Source organism: Schistocerca serialis, chromosome 1 (assembly GCF_023864345.2).
Source record: "Schistocerca serialis cubense isolate TAMUIC-IGC-003099 chromosome 1, iqSchSeri2.2, whole genome shotgun sequence".
NCBI classification, from domain to species: Eukaryota; Metazoa; Arthropoda; class Insecta; order Orthoptera; family Acrididae; genus Schistocerca; species Schistocerca serialis.
The window spans coordinates 792312326-792337994 of NC_064638.1; the positions used below are offsets into that span (position 1 = coordinate 792312326).

Consider the following 25669-nt stretch of genomic DNA (forward strand, 5'->3'; position numbering starts at 1 on the left):
CCTTAAAATCACACCTGAACCATTTGCCATTGCGAAACTGCCACAACAATTGGTCAGGTCACTTCAAATTCCTTTTCTGGCTTTCTTTCTTGATGTGTCTGGATCCCAAACCATGGGTCTGGCACTTTCATTTCATATTCCATCACAAATGATAACAGGGTGACTGGCTCACCCAAGTTTTTTTGTATGTGGTCAGCCAGTGATATTTCCTTGTGCTTTTCTTTTAGCTCCTTTGTCGTTTTACATGTGCTTTAATTTCCTGTCTAGCAACTTTTCCTCTTTCTGAGTTGTTTTGTGAGATAGAGTGACTATGTGGTCGTTTTGAGTGCAACAATTTGTAACGATTTTAGCGATTATCTCCACATTTGTTTGTTTTAATGAGTGTAAGGGTGCTGATAACCTCACCATTGAGAGCCCATAAGATCCAAACACACAGACACAGACACAGACACACACACACACACACACACACACACACACACACACACACACACACACACACACACACACACACATTGCACAAACCTAATGTGCAGAAGGTTGTAGCCTCGAATCTTGTCAAATTTAGTGATTTTTTAAAATGTTAAATCTAATCAAAAGAGTTTACTATTTTTATTCAATTAATTGGTTCAAATGTAATTTTTTATTTCTAATACTTTGCCATGTCATTTTCATTGTCATACTTAGTTTGTTATTTGCTCTTATTTCTCTTCCCATCATTCTTTATTCATTTGGAGTCTGCCTGTATCACCTGCAATCAGCTGCCAAGTGTCAACAAGGACTACTTATTGGTTGGTAATGCAGCAGCTCATATAGCCATCGTAAGGATAGGTTCTGGTAACCAATGATAGCAAGAAATTATAGTTTGCTTTTAGTGCTGAAACTGATTCCCCCCTCCTCCCCCCCCCCCCCCCCCCCCCCTTGAGTTCGCTCATAGAGTTTAGCTTCAGTCATTATGAACAAAGAGGTTGTGATTTTAATTCTGCAGCAAATTGTTGATTACCATTTTCTCAGATGCATTGCACATCACCACATCACAAGGTTGTGGTTAGTGTAGGAAATTCAGGGCTTCAAAATGCATCACCAGTTTAGTCATTGATCTCTTAAAATCAGCTGTCAACAAAGCTTCTTGCATTTCCAACATACTGTATGGTGGCCAGTTCCAACATTGCTCCACATTACACATTAACAGCATTTGTAAAGTGATCCACCATGTTTGTGTGTCTCCTACAACCTAGTGGTAAATGGCAGCTGATGTTGCAACAATGTAGTGGTAAGTGACATAAGTCAGCTACTGAGTAATTTTAAATGGACTATAGTTACAGTAACAGAATGAAGACTTCAGTCACTGTAGTGATTGAGAAAATAGTTACCATGCCCAAGAGAAAATATGTATTTTTCAGTAAGTATCAATGTGCTGTTTGCTGATCAAGATATTCTTTGACTGGAAAGGCACAAGATAATGCTCTGTTGTCTCATAGTAAATGAAGAACTTTACAAAACAGCTTGATCCAATTGAAGGTATGTTATGTATGAGAACAGGCCTGAAATGAAGTTTGATATGTCAACATGCATAATTGCTGATGAAAACTTCTTCAGTGGACCAATACACATTTGCTGTAGTGCATCCACTGTTTTTACTGACTTCTGCCCAGATTATGTTTCCTGTTTGCTGAACTTTAAACCATTCTGGATGAATGTTGTTACCATGCTGCAGAAGTTATTCAGCAAAATTGGATGAGAGTACTGCTTATTGCTGAAGGGTGGTGCATTTCTGGTAGCATTTGAACAGTCAATGTTACAAAGAGCATAGTAACAATTTCATTTGACTCCCAGCTTGTTGCAAGCCCTTTGATTTGATGTTACTTCAACAGCTTTCATGACAAATTTCACTACTTTTTTATTTCACCAGCTTCTCATTGGGTCCCACAAGTTTCTTTGGGCACAGTCCCTGACATTTTCAGTAAAGCAAAATCTGAAGTTGTCACTCTAGCTAATCTGAGACTTCCATATTGGTAGCCAGCTATACTAATGACCATACTAGAGACGCAACTGTCTTGAACATAGTAGACTGCCACTGGAGTGATCATTTTGATTATTATTCATGAAATATAGTAAAGCAAAAATGAAATGTTTATTTAGTATCTCTGCCAGTGGATAGTGAGATGGTTGCAGATGAGCTGGCATGGGTAACACAACAGAATAGTGCAGAACCCTGTCAGAGAGAATGTGTGTGTTCGTGTTTGTGTGTGTGTGTGTGTGTGTGTGTGTGTGTGTGTGCGTGTCTGTCTCTGTGTGTGTGTGTCTGTGCGTGTAACGTTTACCTGCTGGGGGCAATAGGCTTGACTCAGTAATTCTTACATGGACATCAACTACCTGTGAATCCCTGTTTTCCGTGTCCTTACTTAATTCTGTCACTCACGCTGGTCACATTATTTGATCTGTACTCAGAGTGATTCACAAATTGGATTTCATCCCCTCTTTCCAAATTCAAAACCCAGGGTCAAAGTCAAGCTATAGTAGTATTTTATGCCAGCGGTGACAGTTTCATGGCATTGTCATGTCTGTGCAGATACAAAAGTGCTGATTTAGAACATTCTTACTTTGAGCACCTATGTCAGTTGATACTGCAGAAGTCTGGTAATCAGATCCATGTGGTGGCAACATGGTTACAGTTTAACCACCACCTCAAGCACCCCAGGCAGGTCAATTGCTGACCTGTATGGTCTCTCACACAAGAGTCATTTTGAATATCCCCAATGTCCTAATTCAGGACATAGTTGTGCATTTAACATCTGGCCATGAGATCCAAACTACGGCATTTGCCTTGTCTAACCTTTCTTTGGCTGAAGTTGCTAAGACTGTGGAATCACATGAGTCGACAGCAGCAATGAAGGAAATACTGTATGACAATTGGTAGGTGGTCAAGTTAGAAGTGTGTGGTAAACAGACCATGATACCCTGTAGAATGAGCCATGTAACTTTGTCTTCTGCTGAGCCAATGAACGTTGATGCCATTTACAATTCAATTGCAGTTACATCATAGCACTACCTATCTTTGCTTGCATCAGAATTAGTGGTTTCAAGTCAGTCACAGCACCTTAATTCCTGCTAACGGCATTTGTAGAGTTCTCAGTGTTGCCATGATTCTGCATCTTTCCTGCTCCATAGGGAAATCGGTGGTCCAGCCCCAATTGTCTTTGGTGCATATGTGGTGGTATTACCCACATGTATATGCATGTGTGGGGTATGCCACAAGGTAGGTCATTGGTGAGGATTTGTGACAGTTGATAAGATATGGGATGGTAATTAGAGTCCCTGGTGCTCCCCCTCAACTGGGAGGCTGTCTCACAAGCATCACACCAGCATATTCTGATTATGTTGGTAGTGAGTGGGTGATCAATCAAGTTTCAGGCAGATATGGGAGCAATGATCTAAGCCTACAGCTATATCTATACCTTACATACTGCCGTTGAAATGCATTGCAGAGGTTATCTCCCATTGTACCAGTTATTCGGGTTTAGTCCTGTACGTATGGAACATGAGAAGAATGATTTTTTTACATGTCTCTTCATGTGATGTAATTAGTCTAACCTTCTCCTCATGATCCCTATGTGAGTGATACATAGAGGGTTATACTATATTCCTTGAGACATCATTTAAAGTCAGTTCTTGAAACTTTGTAAGTAGTCTTTCTTGGGATGGTTTACATCTGTCTTCAGGAGTCTGCCAGTTAAGTTTCTTCAGCATCTCTGTGACACTCTCCCACAGTTCAAACTTCAAACCTGTGGCCATTTGTCATCTGAAGTCAATATTCATCCTTAAAAGCTCTGTGTGTGCTGCAATCTGTATATTTATAATTTATGGCAATATAATGATTTTCCCTCTTAAAGCTAAAAGTCATGATATTTGTCTCCTCTATGTTCATTGCCTTGTGATATATGATAGCCTATATGATAACCTTGGAAGAGACAGCCATGGCAAAACTCTTCCATCTGCTGAACAAGATATATGAGACAGGTGAAATACCCACAGACTGTAAGAAGAATATAGTAATCCCAATTCCAAAGAAAGCAGTTGGTGGCAGGTGTGAAAATTACCAAACTGTCAGTTTAATAAGCAATGGCTGCAAAATACTGACATGAATTCTTTACAGAAGAATGGAAAGACCAGTAGAAGCTGACCTTGGCAAACGTCAGTTTGAATTCCAGAAAAATGCAGGAACATGTAAGGCAATACTGACCCTACGACCTCTCATAGAAGATAGGTTAAGGAAAGGCAAACCAATGTTTTTAGCATTTTGTAGACTTAGAGAAAGCTTTTGACAATGTTGACTGCAAAACTCTCTTTCAAATTCTAAAAGTGGCAGGGGTAAAATACAGGCAGTGAAAGGCTATTTACAATTTGTACAGAAACCAGATACCAGTAATAAGAATGGAGGGGCATGAAAGGGAAGCAGTGGTTGAAAAGGAATTGAGACAGGGTTGTAGCCTATCCCCAATGTTATTCAGTCTGTATATCAGGCAAGCAGTAAAGTAAACAAAAGAAACATCTGGAGTAGGAATTAAAGTCCAGAGAAAAGAAATAAAAACTCTGAGGTTGTTTGCCAATGACATTGTAATTCTGTCAGAGGCAACAAAGGACTTGGAAGAGCAGAGATTAGATTAGATTAGATTAGATTAGTTTTTCATTCCATATATCCGTGCTGAGGAGATCCTCGGGGATGTGGAACATGTCAACCTTTTTTTTTTTTTTCAGCTGAAATAACAATACTAATAGTATGAATATATACATCATTTGTTTCTAATAAAAAATTCGTCAATGGAGTAGAAGGAGTTGGCCACTAGTAAGTCTTTCAGGATCCTTTTAAATTGATCTTTATTTGTAACTAAATTTTTTATGTTTGCTGGCAAATTATCGAAGTTGAGTGTTCCTGAGTAGTGGACACCTTTTTGAACTAAAGTAAGTGCTTTTAAGTCTTTGTGCAGATCGTTTTTGTTCCTGGTATTGTATGTATGAACTGAGCTGTTTGTTGGAAAAAGAGATATATTATTTAGGACAAATTTCATTAAGGAGTAAATATACTGAGAGGCAGTGGTTAGTATACCCAGTTCTTTGAAGAGGTTTCTACATGACGTCCATGAATTTAGTCCACAAATAATACGTATTACACGCTTTTGGACTCTGAAAACTTTTGTTTGACTTGAAGAGTTACCCCAAAATATACCATATGACATGGAATGAAAGTAGGCAAAGTATGCAAACTTTTTCATTTTTATGTCGCCTATGTCTGCACACTCGAATTGCAAATATAGATTTGTTAAGGCGTTTCTGTAGTTCTGTGGTGTGCTCCTCCCAACTGAATTTATTATCAAGTTGTAATCCCAGGAATTTAAGACTGTCAACCTCTTCTATCTGCTCTTCTTCATACTTTATGCATATGCTGGGTGGAAACCTCTTACAGGTTCTGAATTGCATGTAGTGAGTCTTTTCAAAGTTTAATGTCAATGAGTTGGCTTTAAACCATTTATTAATATCCATGAAAATATCCTTAGCAGATCTTTCTAGAACTACACTTGACATACTATTTATTGCAATACTTGTGTCATCTGCAAACAAAACGAACTCTGCTTCTGGCAGTGTAACTGATGAGAGATCATTAATGTACACAAGAAAAATCAATGGCCCTAAGATGGATCCTTGTGGGACACCACATGTAATTTCTTCCCATTCTGATGATGACTGATGACTTAATTCACTAGTCCCTTGTACTGACACCCTTTGTTTCCTGTTAGCTGAACCATTTTGCAGCACTGCCCGTGACACCATAGAATTCTAATTTATTTAAAAGGATGTAGTGGTTCACACAACCAAATGCCTTTGATAAATCACAGAAAATACCTGCTGCTTGTAATTTGTTATTTAATGAATTAAGTACATTTTCACTGTAGGTATAAATAGACTTCTCGATATCAGAACCCTTCAGAAATCCAAACTGTGTTCTTGATAATATGTTATTTGTGGTCAGATGGTTGAGAAGCTGCCTGTACATTACTTTTTCTAAAATTTTTGAGAATGCTGGAAAAAGTGAAATCGGTCTGTAGTTTGATGATATCTCTTTATCCCCTTTCTTGAATAGAGCAGTTGAACGGAATGGACAGTATCTTGAAAGGAGGTTATAAGATGAACATCAACAAAAGCAAAACGAGGATAATGGAATGTAGTTGAATTAAATCAGGTGATGCTGAGGGAGTTTGATTAGGAAATGAGACACTTAAAGTAGTAAACAATTTTACCATATGGGAAGTAAAATAACTGATGATGGTCAAAGTAGGGAGGATATAAAATGTACACCGGCAATGGCAACAAAAGCTTTCCTGAAGAATAGAAAATTGTTAACATCGAGTATAGATTCATCGAGTATAGATTTAAGTATCAGGAAGTCCTTCCTGAAAGTGTTTGTATGGAGTGTAGACATGTGTGGAAGTGAAATATGAACAATAAACAGTTTAGACAAGAAGAGAACAGAAGCTTTTGACATGTGTGGTTGCAGAAGGATCCTGAAGATTAAATGGGTGGGTCACATAACTATTAAGGAGGTAATGAACAGAATCGGGGAGAAGAGAAATTTTCGGCACAACCTCACTAGAAGAAGGGATCAGTTGGTAGGACACATTCTGAGGCATCAAAGGATCACCAATTTTGTACTGGAGGAAATTGTGAGGGGTAAAAATCACAGAGGGAGACCAAGAGATGAACAGAGTAAGCAGATTCAGAGGGGTGTAGGTTCCAGTAGTTACTCAGAGATGAAGAGGCTTACACAGGATAGAGTAACATGGAGAGCTGCATCAAATCAGTTTTTGGACTGAAGATTGCAACAACAACATATTTTCATTATCACTTTATTACATACTAACCACTTGTACACATCCTTTACTGTTTCATTTGTCTTCTCAACTAGGATTTCTGGTGTTTTATCAATAAATGTAATGTTGCTGTCAACAGAAAAAAAACAATTTCCCTCCATATATGATACTGTCTGGAAAGTCATTGAAGTATACTAAAAAGAAAATTAGTCCTATAAATTTTCCCCTGAGGAATACCTATGTAACCATGATAATCGTTTCACAAGAAAAATTGCATCATATTTAGTGTGAGCTATTTCTACCCTTTGCACCTTATTTTCCATGTTTGACTGGACCCACTGATTAACTGTTCCACTTATACCTAATGTTTCTAGCTTATTTACTACTATCTTGTGGCTGACAGTGCCAAAAGCCTTGGACAAGTCTAGAAATATGCCCACAACACTGTTATTCTTGTTGAGAGCTTCAGGTACCACTTTCACAAACACAACTATGCCCAATACCGTGCCTCAGTTACCTCAGAAGACAAACTGTTCTTTATCCAAAAGGTTGTGGTTATTCAGTTAACTCATTAATGCAGAAATGCCAAAACTGAAACATTTATTTTGCTTGTTAATGTAGTTGGTATGCTGTCTATGCATGCCTTCAGAATAATGAATGGTACCACAATAGGCCTGCTGACTTCTTCTATTTTAGTTTTTGTATTATCTTCCCACATTACTGTGCTGTCTACGTAGTTTGTTCTGGGTACCTTTTTGAGGGAAATTTTGTGTAGCTTCTCTGCAACACCAGAAAAATAGTTGTTGACAAAATTTACTAGCTTTACATTTACAAAATTTTCTGATTATATTTTTCTGTCTTTGATAAATTATTATATATTCTGAACATTGCCAATATAACATTAAGAGAATGCTCATCTTAGTATTTGTAAATGGAATATTAATTTTGAATTTTAAAACTGAGATCAATTTTAAGTTTTAAAATTAGTTCTAGTTTAACAACAGTGTAAATGCATCATTTTTGTGCAAGCTTGGAACTATGAGTAGTCCAGATCAGACCAACTGTGTTCTGACCAGCAGTTTGATCAAGTCCACAATTGTTGCCAGGGTCTGAACAAAGGCTCTTCATAGCTACCATGCTGTTGGTTAAGATTTCACAGTGATATAATTTCCACAGTGTTTATACCAATGTTTTTGCATTTTTGTATGATATTACATTTAGATCAGTATCAGTAGTGTTCACAAGAGATTGATAACATACTTTGCTGTATATGAAAATTTAAGACAGTATGAACAGATTATAGAACATCTTGAAGCAAGGGGATACCATATCGCTTTGTTTTGTATTCTGTTAAATCTCAAACTAAGGGAAATATCTTTAAACATTTTTTTTTAAATTATAGTGGAAGGCAGTGCTGAAGTATTTCATCTTGTTCTGATAAATACAGGACTGCACTCACCTCTGCTTATGAGTAAACAAACTTAAGAGCTTTATCGGCCAGCACTTGCTATGACTTCAGACACTGTAGAATGAAGCAAATATGTACTAAAATGCCTACTGGAGCTCTGAAAGTTACTTTTCTGTGCCCTTCATTTTTGTGATTTTTGAATTTGATACTAATATGTGTCACTGCTTTGATATGTATTCACAGTTATTCATAATCACACTACGTGTAGCACCATAATCTTATGCTTAAGCTATCTAGACAGAAACCAAAAAGTGGTTTCAAAACAAGAAATATAATACTGTATGTTTTCCCATTTCTTTAGATAAAATTGAAACAAACTGAAAGTTAAAGTCTTTGGAATTTTCCAACACTTGTAAACCTGTTATAACTTAATACGCAGCTGTGTTGCTAGAAGTGTTTGAGGCTAATTTGTTACTTTTCTTTAGTTCTGAGTATTCCGTGGAAAGTTATGGAGGAATGCTGAATCTAGGAGTAAAGGTGACAACTGACCAAAAGTAAAGGTGTTGAGTTATCAACAGGCTGACAGACAAGACTGAAAACTTTGATAGCTTTCAAATTTCTCGTTTTTTGAACCAGAGTACACATATGTAGCTGAAAAATGATTTATCTGAAACCTAGAGAAGCTTCAGTCTTCTTTGTGTACCTGCCAATGACTCAGTGCCTCTACTATTTGCTGAGTTGTTCTTTAAGTCTAATATATTGTCTCAAATATTGGTTTCATTTATCTGATTCTGCATTTAGTTACTACAGTTTCCAATGCTGTTTGTTTTTACCAACCTAGTATGTGCCTGTTTCAGGACACACTAGAGTTGTGCAGCTCCTTTTGAACAGAGGAGCTCTGCTTCAGAGGGACCACAATGGCCGCAGTCCACTTCACCTTGCATCAATGAGTGGATACACACAGACTATGGAGTTACTCCATTCTGTACACTCTCACCTCTTAGATCAGCCAGATAAAGATGGGGTATGTCCACAGTTATAAATTGAGCGCATATTCAGTTTATTCCTGGCTTACAAATAATAGTAAATTGTTGTATTGTCTCTAGAACACTGCTCTTCATCTAGCCACAATGGAAAATAAACCCAATGCCATTGCACTTCTGTTGTCAATGGGATGCAAGCTATTGTATAACTCAATGGACATGAGTGCCATAGATTATGCCATATACTACAAATTCCCTGAGGCAGCATTGGCTATGGTAACACACGAAGAACGGTAATTATCATAATAGCCTGAAAATAACTTTAGTGCCATACAGTTATTTGGAAATGAATTAAAAATTAAAGGCCAGATATTTTTCATAATGTATTTTAATTACTGAAAACTTTCATTTCATTTTATTATTAGGTTTATCACATTTTGTTACAGTGCTAGCGAAGTAATGGCTCTCAAATCTGACAAACATCCATGTGTCATACTTGCTCTAATTGCTTCAATGCCAAAAGTCTTTGAGGCAGTACAAGATAAGTGCATTACAAAAGCTAATTGCAAGAAAGACTCAAAATCATTTTATGTAAGTATTAAAACATTCCTAATTATCATAAATTGTAGAAAATATAAAAATTCCAAAGAAACTTTGTACAATAATTTAGCATATGAGTTTGTTAATATAGTGTAGATTTTACTAACAAGGTTAAAAATTTATTGTAGCCCTATGCAGTTCCATCTTCATTTTGATGGTTATCAGTTAATGTTCTGCAGCCATGGTGAAATTATTCTTTCACATTTAACTCTGATGTCAGACCAAAGTCTACAAAGCCAATGCTGTCCTTCAAAAATTCCAGTGTGTAATTAGTACTGTTCTTATCTTGTACATATTTTATCTTCAGCAAAGGCTTTCTGCAAACTACTGATATGCTAATGGCAGATTTCTCCATTCAGTCTGAGGAATACTTAATTCTTGTTATCAGGTTTTTGAGTGAATTATTCCAGCATCTGATTCATATTTTACTTGATCTCAGCATTTTTCAGAGCTTGTAACAGGCTATTCCAGTAAATCCATATGATTTTCTTTGAACTGTGAAGCATTCTCCTTGTTTTCTGGAGATAAGCATTATCGTGGTAGTACAGGATATGTCTGTTTCCATTCTGTTCTCACAATGAGGAAGGTGTTACTGTGAGCATTATATTTTGATAAACACAGGGTTGCCACAAGTTCTGGAAATCAGGGAATATCAGGAGATTTCATACAAGTTAGAGAAATCAGGGAAATTAAAAAAAAAAAACATTGGAAAATCTTATTTTTGGCTCAGTGGATGAGATGGTTGTTTATGAAGACACACTGCTTCATTGCTGGCTGGGCACAGTTGAGTAGCTGCTGGATGTCATGCACCCATTCCAAAGCTCATCCTTCCTACTGTTTCTCCACTCCCCTCATCTTGCAGTCAGTGCCACGATGCCAAGTAGCTGCTGATGAGAGCAACGGGGAAGCATACTATATGAAACTCATGAAGATGTTGAAGTACCCAAAAGATCCTCTACTGCCAGATAAAATATCTTTTTTGACTGTTGTTTTGGGTTAGGTGATGCTCTTTTTGAGGGAATTCCAATGTTAGGTCCCCATGGCACCTTTCCTGTACATTGCTTTGTTTTCTGTTCTTACTGATGTGATATTCATAATAGTAAGGCCTGCTGCAAAATCAGTATGTGATATAAAACTTCATAATGAAGCTAGTCTTATTCCTGCCAAAGAAACTAATTTAGGTTATGCTGTACAATCTGAACTGAGGAAGGTAAAATTGCCTGCCAAAGATATTTTAACATTCAGGATTCAGTGTAGGGACTTTCTGACCAAACTGTGCTCTAAGCTCCTTCTAAAGTTACCTCTGAAGTATAGTGTTTGTAGATATATAATCTTGTGAGATCCAGTTGTGATAAATAGCAGCCTAAGAAAAAGTTTGCATAGAATCTCAAATACCTTGCACAAATTCTCTTCACAGAATTTGATTGAGAGCTAAGGACTGTGGTACAGTTGAAAAGGAATTCATGCAACTTCTTGGTCAGAAGGATTTTTGGAGCTTTGTACAAGCTGCAACATAAATGAGATAGGAATTTATGATTTTTGGAGAGCATGGTGATACCACAATGTTGCATTTGTATAGCTTTCTTCAAAAAGTTCTCATAATGAGCCATGGTCAAGCCTTCGTAGATGAAGGTTTTTCCATTAACAGAAAATGTGTGATAGTCAACCAAGAAACCAAGTCATTGGTAGCCATACATTAAGTATATAATGGCCTAAAAATGGCTGGTGATGTATTTAAGAGTGACGTTAACAAGGGAAAGATTCTGAATTATCGCAATGCTCAAGATTGGTATGGTGAGGCTTTAAAGGAGAAGCAATGACTAGAAGATGAAGAATTTGAGAGCGATAGAATATTGCAATGATCAAGATTAGTATGGTGAGGCTTTGAAGCAGAAGCAATGTCTAGAAGATGAATAATTTGAGAGAGCTAGATGGAAGAGGTTCATTGTCCAGCATGTTGATGAACTTAAGGTCAAAAACTCATGGATACTGGTCAAGAGGGCCACTGAACTGAGTGGAATTGATGAAGAGAGCACTTCTCTCAGAAAGAAGTTTTGACTGGTTTTGACTGGCTGATTTTAATTGTTTACATGACTTTTTATTGTTTTACAAAATGCTGAGTATTATTTGGTACAGGAAATGTCACTATACATACTCTAGTATTGTCATTCTTATTTTTGAAACTTTAATGCTATGTTATACAACATATTCGTTTTATATTTCTTGCCAATCTGACACATTAGCTCACATGGAAAGTTCACAAATCCTATATGGGAGAAAGAGCAAATACTTGCTGTTAATTCAAAATTCGATTTAACTCATTAGTTGACACGGAAGTCTTTTAACTAAAAACAGCTTTTATTTATACAGTTTACCTGTTTATTTACCCTCAAGATCATAAATCCTGTAAAGGAGACATAATTTACTATTCACTGAAAACAATCAATTATTGATAAAATTATTTAATTGTTTATATAAAATATCTACTCACCAAGCGGTGCCAGACCACATACATAAAAGACTGCTGTGTTCTTTTCTCCCCATCTCATACAGTAGATCTCCCCTGACCCGTAGTTCTGGGTGACTTTCCCAAAATCTACCTCTTTTCCCAGACCTCTCCAGTCCTTTTCCTTCACCCTTCTTCCTTCCCCTTCAAACCTTCTGCCTGAAGGAGCCACTGGCACCAAAAGCTCGCCAGTCACAGCAGTCTTTTATGTGTGTGTTCTGCCACTGCTTGCTGAGTATATTTTTTATCTATCCAATTAAATAATTTTGCTGTTCATTGAAAATTAGAGTTAAAAACATGTTCAGGAACACCAAAGTCTTTATATTTTTTATCAACTTACATGTTTACTTACCCTTCATATCTCAAAATTTGTCAGGGAAAAATGATAAAACTGTGATTGGAAATCAGGGAATTTCACTTTGGGTAACTTGTGGCAACCCAGAAACACCTTTGTTCATTTATCCATTGGCCAAAACTATGGGTCCTAGCTGAAATCAGAGGAAAACAGCTTCATGTCATCACACCATCTCTATCAAATTTCACTGTTGTCAATACAGACACACTTAAAAACTGTCAAGTCCACAAACACTTATCTGAGTGCTACTTCATGTAACTCGATAAAAATTCCGAAAAACTCTTCTTCCATTTGTCCACAGACAAGTACAGTGTTGTTTACAACAACCAAATCAATACTAAACAGGTATTGCAGCAATCAGTTGGTTCTAGGCAGCAACAAGACAATGAAACTTGAGTCTTATTGCCTCTCAGCGTGTCGTTCCAGAGGACCAATGACCTTGGTAACTGAGCTATAACATATGTCCTCTTCAACAGTTGACAAGAATGTCTGATGATCAGCTTCTACAGAACAGAAAGTTTAAATCCCTCTGAGTTAATTTGGTAGAGAGCACTTAATGGTTCCCTCAACCTTCATTTCCACAATAACATTGTTAACAGTGGACCTAGCACATACAACTTACATGAACTCTTTCTTCCTGTGATTTATTCTAACAAAATCATCTATGATGTTAATGTAAGATGGCTGCACTTATGCATCAACTAATATGACACAAAGTGCATTATCTTAAGAGTTTAAAGCTTTTGGCCTCATTCTTCATACTAATTTTGTCACTCATCACTGGATTCTACATACAAATGGAATGCACTCAATTTCATCATGAAGTTTTCTTATCTTCTCCATAAGGTTGTGGATCCAGATCTTTGACTTTCAAAAGACAAACATTGACCTCCATATGGGATAGTGCATACCCTATAGTGACTGACATGTTCATTCTAAAACTGACGATGTGACTAAATATGGTTTCATATACGGAGAAGAGAATTAGAAGAGCTCACTTCTAATAATTCTTAAGTCTAATTCTAATTCTTAATTCTAATGTGGTAGTAATGCACAGAAATTATTGTAGTGTAATATTGGTTTAACAGAATAAAATATGAATGCATTCATGAGTTAGATAAAATAATATGAATGCCAACCTAATATGGTCCAGGTCTACTTTTGATATCCAAAAGAGTCTGATTCGTTGTGGGGATCCATGAGTATAAATCATTTACGCTGATAATACAATACTTTGAAAGATTTTGGAGGAAGGTAGTAGACCTGTAAATGTTTTTGCAATACTTGCCAGTTGGTAGTCCAGGTTTTGTGTTCACTGCACAACTTGAAGTAACTGTAATTCTTTTCTGCTGCCTGTTTCATACAGTTTGACATTTACAGAGAAGTGAGTGTGGACCTTATCACCTTGAGTGTTGCAGTGGTTTTTCAAGATCTGATCAGTTAGCTATTCTTTCAATATGATAACAAAATCTGCTGTAAACTGCAGTATGACCATTCAAACCATTATAGAAGATCCACCATGCTCACAGTTAATAAATGACATTCTGAACTGTATGTTTACACTATTCTTCGTATGTAAATACAGTGTTCTGCAAAACTTAAGACAGAATAGGTAAAGTAACATGACATTTTAACAACTCAACAGAAAGAATGAAAGTGTGGAAGCATGTTGCCAGAGGTCTCCCAGCTGTGCACAGAAAGATAGATGTCACATGGCCTGAGGTCAGTGTGACTATGGTGTTCAGCAGCTGCAGAATAATTCAGAAAGGATAAAAGTCAGTTGTCAGCTGCACAAGAAAACCTTTACTTGGTTCACTTTATCAGTTTCAGCTGTTTAAACTGTCATCTTCAGAAGTAAATAGGTTCAAACCATTGGTAAGCCAATGTCAAAGTCAGAATTGGATGATATTCTCTCTCTCGCTCCCTCTCTTTCTTGTGTGTGTGTGTGTTGTGTGTGCGTGCATGCATGTGTGTGTGTATGAAAAACGAATGTGCAAAGATTGAACAGTAGAACTAACACAGGTTTCTTAAAACAGATGTAAAAGAGTTAAGCTTAAGAGCTACAACATACATTTGCTACAGAATCAATAAAACAGAGTGTCATTGCTAAAAATATGTAATATATTATGCAGTCAAAGCAGCCTTGTTCACAGATTTTAAAGTAATTATCTTTTGTATTTTCTATACAAAATGTTCTGATGCTGTTTATGTAACATAGACCTCTTACTCCCTGACAATGTCTTCTTGGTATAACAATGAACTACTCATTATTTTTAATGTGTAATTATCACTAGCTTACTTTCCAACACTTACCGAGGTTTATTAGCTCCCCATATATCAAGTTTTACTTAGCATCTAGATATGCTACATGCATGTTTCCACTCAGCAATTCAACTTGTAAACCACACTGTGGTCTGTCACAAGCATTTGACTTGGCGGTGTCCACTTCCTTCCATCAAAGCCAGACCGCAGCTCACTTACTTGTGTTTCCTGCTAACATGTATCCAGCGGCTGACCTTGTCTCTAATATACTGAACAGTTCCATGTATCACCAATATTCCAGTGGCTCATGGTGCCACCATAAAATGATAATAAAATATGAATAGTTTATATGAATAGTTTACCTTCCTTTATTTATTCTTCTACATGGTAATGATGTTATTTTTATATGTCTGTTTGCTTAACACTTGGTTCACAGTTTATTGCCTTTTTTAAATCTTTTCATATTGATTTATAACGTTTAATACATACTTGCACTTCAACTGTCGTGTTATTTACTACAGTTTGTATGCACACTAGTGTTCCCACTTTATTTAAAAACAAAGATGATGTGATGATGTGACTTACCAAACGAAAACACTGGTAGGTCAATAGACACAAACATACACACAAAATTCAAGCTTTCGCAACCAACGGTTGCTTCGTCAGGAAAGAGGGAAGGAGTGGGAAAGACGAAAGGATGTGGGTTTTAAGGGACAGGGTAAGGAGTCATCCCAATCCCGGGAGCGGAAAGACTTACCTTAGTGGGAAAAAAGGATGGGTATACACTCGCACACACACACACACACATATCCATCCACACATATACAGACACAAGCAGACATATTCAAAGACACAGAGTTTGGGCAGAGATGTCAGTCGAGGCGGAAGTGCAGAGGCAAAGATGTTGTTGAATGACAGATGAGGTATGAGTGGCGGCAACTTGAAATTAGCGGAGATTGAGGCCTGGTGGGTAACAGGAAGAGAGGATATATTAAAGAGCAAGTTCCCATCTCCGGAGTTCGGATAGGTTGGTGTTAGTGGGAAGTATCCAGATAACCCGGATGGTGTAACACTGTGCCAAGATGTGCTGGCTGTGCACCAAGGCATGTTTAGCAACAGGGTGATCTTCATTACCAACAAACACTGTCTGCCTGTGTCCATTCATGTGAATGGACAGTTTGTTGCTGGTCATTCCCACATAGAATGCATCACAGTGTAGGCAGGTCAGTTGGTAAATCACATGGGTGCTTTCACACGTGGCTCTGCCATCGATTGTGTACACCTTCCGGGTTACAGGACTGGAGTAGGTGGTGGTGGGAGGGTGCATGGGACAGGTTTTACATCGGGGGCGGTTACAAGGGTAGGAGCCAGAGGGTAGGGATGATGGTTTGGGGATTTCATAGGGATGAACTGAGAGGTTACGATGGTTATGTGGATGGCGGAAAGACACTCTTGGTGGAGTGGGGAGGATTTCATGAAGGATGGATCTCATTTCAGGGCAGGATTTGAAGAAGTCGTATCCCTGCTGGAGAGCCACATTCACAGTCTGGTCCAGTCCCGGAAAGTATCCTGTCACAAGTGGGGCACTTTTGTGGTTCTTCTGTGGGAGGTTCTGGGTTTGAGGGGATGAGGAAGTGGCTCTGGTTATTTGCTTCTGTACCAGGTCGGGAGGGTAGTTGCGGGATGCGAAAGCTGTTGTCAGGTTGTTGGTGTAATGGTGCAGGGCTTCCAGACTGGAGCAGATTCGTTTGCCACGAAGACCTAGCCTGTAGGGAAGGGACCGTTTGATGTGGAATGGGTGGCAGCTGTCATAATGGAGGTACTGTTGCTTGTTGGTGGGTTTGATGTGGACGGACATGTGAAGCTGGCCTTTGGACAGATGGTGGTCAACGTCAAGGAAAGTGGCATGGGATTTGGAGTAGGACCAGGTGGATCTGATGGAACCAAAGGAGTTGAGGTTGGAGAGGAAATTCTGGAGTTCTTTTTCACTGTGAGTCCAGATCATGAAGATGTCATCAATAAATCTGTGTGTGTGTGTGTGTATATATATATATATAAAGATGATGTGACTTACCGAACGAAAGTGCTGGCAGGTCGATAGACACACAAACAAACACAAACATACACATGAAATTCAAGCTTTCGCAACAAACTGTTGCCTCATCAGGAAAGAGGGAAGAAGAGGGAAAGACGAAAGGATGTGCGTTTTAAGGGAGAGGGTAAGGAGTCATTCCAATCCCGGGAGCGGAAAGACTTACCTTAGGGGGAAAAAAGAACAGGTATACACTCGCACACACACACATATCCATCTGCACATACACAGACACAAGCAGACATTTGTAAAGGCAAAGAGTTTGGGTAGAGATGTCAGTCGAGGCGGAAGTGCAGAGGCAAAGATGTTGTTGAAAGACAGGTGAGGTATGAGCGGCGGCAAATTGAAATTAGCGGAGATTGAGGCCTGGTGGATAACGAGAAGAGAGGATATACTGAAGGGCAAGTTCCCATCTCCGGAGTTCTGACAGGTTGGTGTTAGTGGGAAGTATCCAGATAACCCGGACGGTGTAACACTGTGCCAAGATGTGCTGGCCGTGCACCAAGGCATGTTTAGCCACAGGGTGATCCTCATTACCAACAAACACTGTCTGCCTGTGTCCATTCATGTGAATGGACAGTTTGTTGCTGGTCATTCCCACATAGAAAGCTTCACAGTGTAGGCAGGTCAGTTGGTAAATCACGTGGGTGCTTTCACACGTGGCTCTGCCTTTGATCGTGTACACCTTCCGGGTTACAGGACTGGAGTAGGTGGTGGTGGGAGGGTGCATGGGACAGGTTTTACATCGGTGGCGGTTACATGGGTAGGAGCCAGAGGGTAGGGAAGGTGGTTTGGGGATTTCATAGGGATGAACTAAGAGGTTACGAAGGTTAGGTGGACGGCGGAAAGACACTCTTGTTGGAGTGGGGAGGATTTCATGAAGGATGGATCTCATTTCAGGGCAGGATTTGAGGAAGTCGTATCCCTGCTGGAGAGCCACATTCAGAGTCTGGTCCAGTCCCGGAAAGTATCCTGTCACAAGTGGGGCACTTTTGGGGTTCTTCTGTGGGAGGTTCTGGGTTTGAGGAGATGAGGAAGTGGCCCTGGTTATTTGCTTCTGTACCAGATCGGGAGGGTATTTGCGGGATGCGAAAGCTGTTTTCAGGTTGTTGGTGTAATGGTTCAGGGATTCCGGACTGGAGCAGATTCGTTTGCCGTGAAGACCTAAGCTGTAGGGAAGGGACCGTTTGATGTGGAATGGGTGGCAGCTATCATAATGGAGGTACTGTTGCTTGTTGGTGGGTTTGATGTGGACGGATGTGTGAAGCTGGCCATTGGACAGGTGGAGGTCAACGTCAAGGAAAGTGGCATGGGATTTGGAGTAGGACCAGGTGAATCTGATGGAACCAAAGGAGTTGAGGGTGGAGAGGAAATTCTGGATTTCTTCTTCACTGTGAGTCCAGATCATGAAGATGTCATCAATAAATCTGTACCAAACTCTGGGTTGGCAGGCCTGGGTAACCAAGGAGGCTTCCTCTAAGTGACCCATGAATAGGTTGCCATACAACGGGGCCATCCTGGTGCCCATGGCTGTTCCCTTTAATTGTTGGTATGGCTGGCCTTTGATAGTGAAGAAGTTGTGGGTCAGGATGAAGCTGGCTAAGGTAATGTGGAAAGGGGTTTTAGGTAGAGTGGCATGTGATCGCCGTGAAAGGAAGTGCTCCATCGCAGCGAGGCCCTGGACATGTGGAATATTTGTGTATAAGGAAGTGGCATCAATGGTTGCAAGGATGGTTTCCGGGGGTAACAGACTGGGAGAGGAAAGATTGAGGTCCTCAATCGTTCCTCTCCCACATGCACACCGGCTGTTCAGAGCATCCTCCTACAGGCCAATCGCAAATTAGAACAGCATGCCACCCTCCACCTCAAAAAACTATCCAATCTCCCGGTTTCCGACCTCCGGAAAGGCAACTCACTCACCCTTCACAACCTTTCCAGCAAACCTCAACCTCCTCTCATTGCACACAGACCCAGTCTCTCCCATCTACTCAATCTCCCACTTCCAGCTCCACTCCCCCCAAAACCTCAAAATTCCAATCAACACAATCTGGAACCATAACACCCCAATTCAGTAGTTAACCTTTCCTCCAAACCTCTCTCCCAATCCGAAACCTCCGTCCTATCCAAAGGCCTCACCTTCAGCCCCACTCCCAGATTCAACCAAACAGCCCTTGTCAAAGATTTACTGTCCTACACCCATACTCTCTGCTGGAAATATCACTTTGCCACGAAGAAAAATGATCCTAATCCTACTCCTAATGCTCCAACTCCCCAAGACACTATCCAAATTGAACCCTGCCTGGAACAGTTCCGTCCTCCGTCACAGCGGGACCCACCTCCTCTTCCTCAAAATCACCCTCTCCAAACTTTCCTGGAATTTCTGACTTCCAGCCTTGCCTCTCAATCCTTCTTAAAAAGCCTTAATCCTACTCCCAACATCACCACTGCTGAAGCCCAGGCTATCCGTGATCTGAAGGCTGACCGATCCATCGTCATTCTTCCGGCGGACAAGGGTTCCACAACTGTGGTACTTGATCGTCGGAAGTATGTGGCTGAGGGACTGCGTCAGCTTTCAGACAACACTACATACAAAGTTTGCCAAGGTAATCCCATTCCTGATGTCCAGGCGGAGCTTCAAGGAATCCTCAGAACCTTAGGCCCCCTACAAAACCTTTCACCTGACTCCATCAACCTCCTGACCCCACCAACACCCCGCACCCCTACCTTCTACCTTCTTCCTAAAATTCACAAACCCAATCATCCCGGCCATCCCAGTGTGGCTGGCTACCAAGCCCCCACAGAACGTATCTCTGCCTACGTAGATCAACACCTTCAACCCATCACATGCAGTCTCCCATCCTTCATCAAAGACACCAACCACTTTCTCGAATGCCTGGAATCCCTACCCAGTCTGTTACCCCCGGAAACCATCCTTGTAACCATTGATGCCACTTCCTTATACACAAATATTCCGCACGTCCAGGGCCTCGCTGCGATAGAGCACTTCCTTGCACGGCGATCACCTGACACTCTACCAAAAACCTCTTTCCTCATTACCTTAGCCAGCTTCATCCTTACCCACAACTTCTTCACTTTCAAATGCCAGACATACCAACAATTAAAGGGAACAGCCATGGGCACCAGGATGGCCCTGTCGTACGGCAACCTATTCATGGGTCACTTAGAGGAAGCGTTCTTGGTTACCCAGGCCTGCCAACCCAGAGTATGGTACAGATTTATTGATGACATCTTCATGATCTGGACTCACAGTGAAGAAGAAATCCAGAATTTCCTCTCCAACCTCAACTCCTTTGGTTCCATCAGATTCACCTGGTCCTACTCCAAATCCCATGCCACTTTCCTTGACGTTGACCTCCACCTGTCCAATGGCCAGCTTCACACGGCCGTCCACATCAAACCCACCAACAAGCAACAGTACCTCCATTATGACAGCTGCCACCCATTCCACATCAAACGGTCCCTTCCCTACAGCTTAGGTCTTCGTGGCAAACGAATCTGCTCCAGTCCGGAATCCCTGAACCATTACACCAACAACCTGAAAACAGCTTTCGCATCCCGCAACTACCCTCTTGACCTGGTACAGAAGCAAATAACCAGAGCCACTTCCTCATCTCCTCAAACCCAGAACCTCCCACAGAAGAACCCCAAAAGTGCCCCACTTGTGACAAGATACTTTCTGGAACTGGATCAGACTCTGAATGTGGCTCTCCAACAGGGATACGACCTCCTCAAATCCTGCCCTGAAATGAGATCCATCCTTCATGAAATCCTCCCCACTCCAACAAGAGTGTCTTTCCGCCGTCCACCTAACCTTCGTAACCTCTTAGTTCATCCCTATGAAATCCCCAAACCACCTTCCCTACCCTCTGGCTCCTACCCTTGTAACCGCCACCGATGTAAAACCTGTCCCATGCACCCTCCCACCACCACCTACTCCAGTCCTGTAACCTGGAAGGTGTACTCGATCAAAGGCAGAGCCATGTGTGAAAGCACCCACGTGATTTACCAACTGACCTGCCTACACTGTGAAGCTTTCTATGTGGGAATGACCAGCAACAAACTGTCCATTTGCATGAATGGACACAGGCAGACAGTGTTTGTTGGTAATGAGGATCACCCTGTGGCTAAACATGCCTTGGTGCACGGCCAGCACATCTTGGCACAGTGTTACACCGTCCGGGTTATCTGGATACTTCCCACTAACACCAACCTGTCAGAACTCCGGAGATGGGAACTTGCCCTTCAGTGTATCCTCTCTTCTCATTATCCGCCAGGCCTCAATCTCCGCTAATTTCAATTTGCCGCCGCTCATACCTCACCTGGCTTTCAACAACGTCTTTGCCTCTGTACTTCCGCCTCGACTGACATCTCTACCCAATCTCTTTGCCTTTACAAACGTCTGCTTCTGTCTGTGTATGTGCGGATGGATATGTGTGTGTGTGCAAGTGTATACCTGTCCTTTTTTCCCCCTAAGGTAAGTCTTTCCGCTCCCGGGATTTGAATGACTCCTTACCCTCTCCCTTAAAACCCACATCCTTTCGTCTTTCCCTCTCCTTCCCTCTTTCCTGATGAGGCAACAGTTTGTTGCGAAAGCTTGAATTTCGTGTGTATGTTTGTGTTTGTTTGTGCATCTATCGACCTGCCAGCACTTTCGTTCGGTAAGTCACATCATCTGTGTTTTTAGATATATTTTTCCCCCGTGGTATGTTTCCCTAGGAAAACATTCCACGTGGGAAAAATATATCTAAAAACAAAGATGATGTGACTTACCAAACGAAAGCGCTGGCACGTCGATAGACACACAAACAAACACAAACATACACACAAAATTCAAGCTTTCGCAACAAACTGTTGCCTCATCAGGAAAGAGGGAAGGAGAGGGAAAGACGAAATGATGTGGGTTTTAAGGGAGAGGGTAAGGAGTCATTCCAATCCCGGGAGCGGAAAGACGGGTATACACTCGCACACACTCACATATCCATCCACACATATACAGACACAAGCAGACATATTTAAAGACTTTAAATATGTCTGCTTGTGTCTGTATATGTGTGGATGGATATTAAGACTTTAAATATGTCTGCTTGTGTCTGTATATGTGTGGATGGAATGTGTGTGTGTGCGAGTGTATACCCGTTCTTTTTCCCCCTAAGGTAAGTCTTTCCGCTCCCAGGATTGGAATGATTCCTTACCTTCTCCCTTAAAACCCACATCCTTTCGTCTTTCCCTCTCCTTCCCTCTTTCCTGATGAGGCAACAGTTTGTTGCAAAAGCTTGAATTTTGTGTGTATGTTTGTGTTTGTTTGTGTGTCTATCGACCTGCCAGCACTTTCATTTGGTAAGTCACATCATCTTTGTTTTTGATATATATATATATATACATATATATATATATATGTGTGTGTGTGTGTGTGTGTGTGTGTGTGTGTGTGTGTGTGTGTGTGTGTGTGTGTGTGTGTGGGTGGGTGTGGGTGTGTGTGTGGGTGTGTTTGTGTGTTCAGTGCCCTTCATGTCATCAGTTTAGTACTTGACTTTTGTTACACATGTTATGTATGATGTGAAATTTGGCAGTTAATTGTTTTCCACTCATCGCACATACCATATATTTTTAATGATGTCACTTCATTTTATTGATTCTGTGGCAAAGATATATTGTGGATCATAAGCTTAACTATTTTACAATTGTTTTAACAAACCGATTTTACTTCTGCTGTTTGGTCTTTGTACACTTGTTTTTAATTTGCCAGCCCTTTGGAGGATACTACCATCTAATTCTTATTTTGACATTGGTTTACCAATGATATAAGCCTATTTCTCTTCTGAAGATAACAGTTTAAACTGTCAAAACTGGTAACGTTAACCAAATAATGTTTTTCCTGTGTAGCTGATGACTGAGTTTTTATCTTTTATTTGACCTGCTAGGGGTTCTCAGTTAACTGGCCTGCAATAGTGGCTCCATTCCTGCTGTAGGTGCCAGATGCTTCCAACATTCATATATTGATCATTCATTTACGTGTCTGGCAAGGTTACTAAATTGGTGTGTAGAGCTGGTATCTATGTGACCAGTGCAGGGTAGTCCAGGGCGGACTTAGCTGGGAGTTGGGCAGTGATGTGACAGAAGGCTCCTGGAAGACATGTGAGGCCATCAGTGGAAATGGTGCTGGACCTGGAGCTTCTTAGATAGATCTGGACACTTTTTGGTGTGGAGGTACCCCTGCAGGATGCAGCGGGTGTGGTGATTCAGTTGCCGGTAGAGCCACATTGATGCACATTGGCACATCCCGCAACACAGGCTGGAAGGAATGACCAGGTAGCCATTGTTCAGGACCCAGGAGTTGAAAAGTCTACAATGTGACTGCAATGGCAGAAAAAGTGAACCCTACAGGACCCACACTGGGCACCCATGTAGAACAAAATGGCCACATATGCTTCAAAGATGGACAGAGGAGATCCAGAGAAATCCTGGTTCGTAAGTATCCTGTGAGGACATCATGAAGAAACTCTGCCTTGCTTCAAGCATCGAAGGGTGTAGACCAGCTCATTTGAGGATTTATAGAAAGGAGGTGTGGTCAAAAGATGAATACCATTGAGAGTGTAAAACTGTCAGAATTCAGCCACTGTGACTTGGGGACTGTTGTCAGTCACTAGCAAGCAGGGTGCACCCTTTATTGCAAAGATCCACTGCAAGACTCCCATTATGGCTGTTGTTGTCAGCTGGAGGCAGCCAACATAAATGAAGTGGGAGGGGTTGACAATAATTAACCATGTGGATCCTGTAAGTGGCCTGAAAAGTTGGCATGAACTCAGTCCCACAGCCATTGTGATATTGACCATGGGGAGAATGAGTGAGGTGGATCTGGTTGCAAAATCATCTTCCATACAAGGCCATGCTAGTTGCTTACCACTAGAAATACCCCATTTGGATCGATGCATGAGCTGAAGCACCTAGAAAATTGCAGAGACGATGGTACACTGCACAACACTGTTTGTCATATTCTGTAAGCAGCACCATACCTTGCCAAACATGAAGCTGGTACCACTGACTTTTTTTATATATAAAAGAGAGAGAGAGAGAGAGAGAGAGAGCAAAGGCCAGGTGCATCCGCATTGCAGAGCTTGGGAGACCATCCTAACTGGATGTATTGGAGGGTTCATTGGAGAAGTGGGTCTCATCAAGATGCTGTAGCAACATCCCAGGAACATATAGAGAACTCATCAACAATTGCTCCAGCTGGTTGAATAACTGAAGGTAAACTGTTTCTTGCCAGTTAAATTCAGAACTCAGACCTGGAAAGCAAGATAGCACATCTGCACTACAGAGCTGAGCAGATGTGCAATACCACTTGGAATATTGTAAATTTGCCAAATAAAGAGCCCAACAAAGAATAAAATGCACAAAATACTCTGGAAGTTTAACTTTGGGTCCAGAAAGTTACACAGACAGTTTGTGGCCAGTGACAAAATGAAATTTGAGACCATATAAAAAAATGCAAAATTTACTGTTGCTAGAAATGTTGGCCAATAGGCCTTTTCTAGTCTGAGAGTAATGCTCTTGAGCTGAAGTAAGTTATCATGATTGACCTCTCCATTCCATCATCTGATACTCGTATGTGAGACAGAACCACTCTGACACTGTGTGGGGAGCCATCTGTGGCCAACATCAGTGGCAAGTGGGGCTGTTAAGTCATAAGGCAGGGTGTTAATTGGAGGGCAGATTTTAACTTAAGAAAATCCTGATTGTACTTTTCAGACCATTGAGAACTTCTTTTTTATGGAGGCAGTTATGCAGGTGGGTCATGGAGGCTGCCCGGAGAATAAATTGGTCATAGTAGTACACTCCTCCCAGAAATACTTGAAGATCCTTAACAGACTGAGGTGCAGGCATATTCCAAATAGCCTGTACATAGCCTAAATAATGGACTAAAGGCTGGAAAGAGGTACATTTGGGAAAGTCACACTCAAGTCTTTTCTGTATATGGCCTACAAAAACCAAATACAGATTGCGCAAAAATTTCTCTATTGTGTGATCAATTATCAGAACAACATCAAAGTGACTCACACACACCTCTGTAAAACTGTGGGTGCACTAGCCATGGGGTGGAGGGGGGGGGGATACCTGTTACATTGATACAGTCTGAACAGAAACCAAAAGCTTCTGTGAGTCCTAGCTAGAAGGCAATTAAAAATACATTTTTGCAAAGTCAGTTTTGGAGAATAGCTTATCTCCTGAAAGTTTAGTAAACAGCTGACCCAAACCAAGTAAGGGATAACAATTCATGACCACCTGAGAATTAATGGTTTGCTTGAAGGCTCCAAGCAACTGGAAAGTCCCAGCTATCCTGAGCTCTATTAATGATGAATCCCACTGACTGTAGCAGGTGGGAGACAAAACTTGTTGTTATTCAAATTTATTGACTTCAATCTTAATCTGATTCTTAACAGCCAATGGAATAGGGGAGGCTTTCCAAAAATCTTGGATTTGCTGTTGATTTTAAGACAACATGAGCCTGGAAGTCAACTGCTTCCCCCAGACCAGGTTCAAAAAATGGCACATATTGCATGTGCAATGTATCAGTG

At 40.6% G+C, this 25669-nt stretch overlaps 1 protein-coding gene across 1 annotated transcript in view; it reads left to right on the forward strand.

The window, feature by feature from the left end:
- Positions 1-25669, forward strand: part of LOC126434155 (transient receptor potential cation channel subfamily A member 1) — a 222678-nt gene that overhangs the window by 92407 nt on the left and 104602 nt on the right. The window contains exons 10-12 of the mRNA XM_050090453.1: positions 9132-9298; positions 9381-9550; positions 9704-9848. Coding sequence (XP_049946410.1) covers positions 9132-9298; positions 9381-9550; positions 9704-9848 — 482 coding nt within the window. The remainder of the gene's footprint in view (positions 1-9131; positions 9299-9380; positions 9551-9703; positions 9849-25669) is intronic.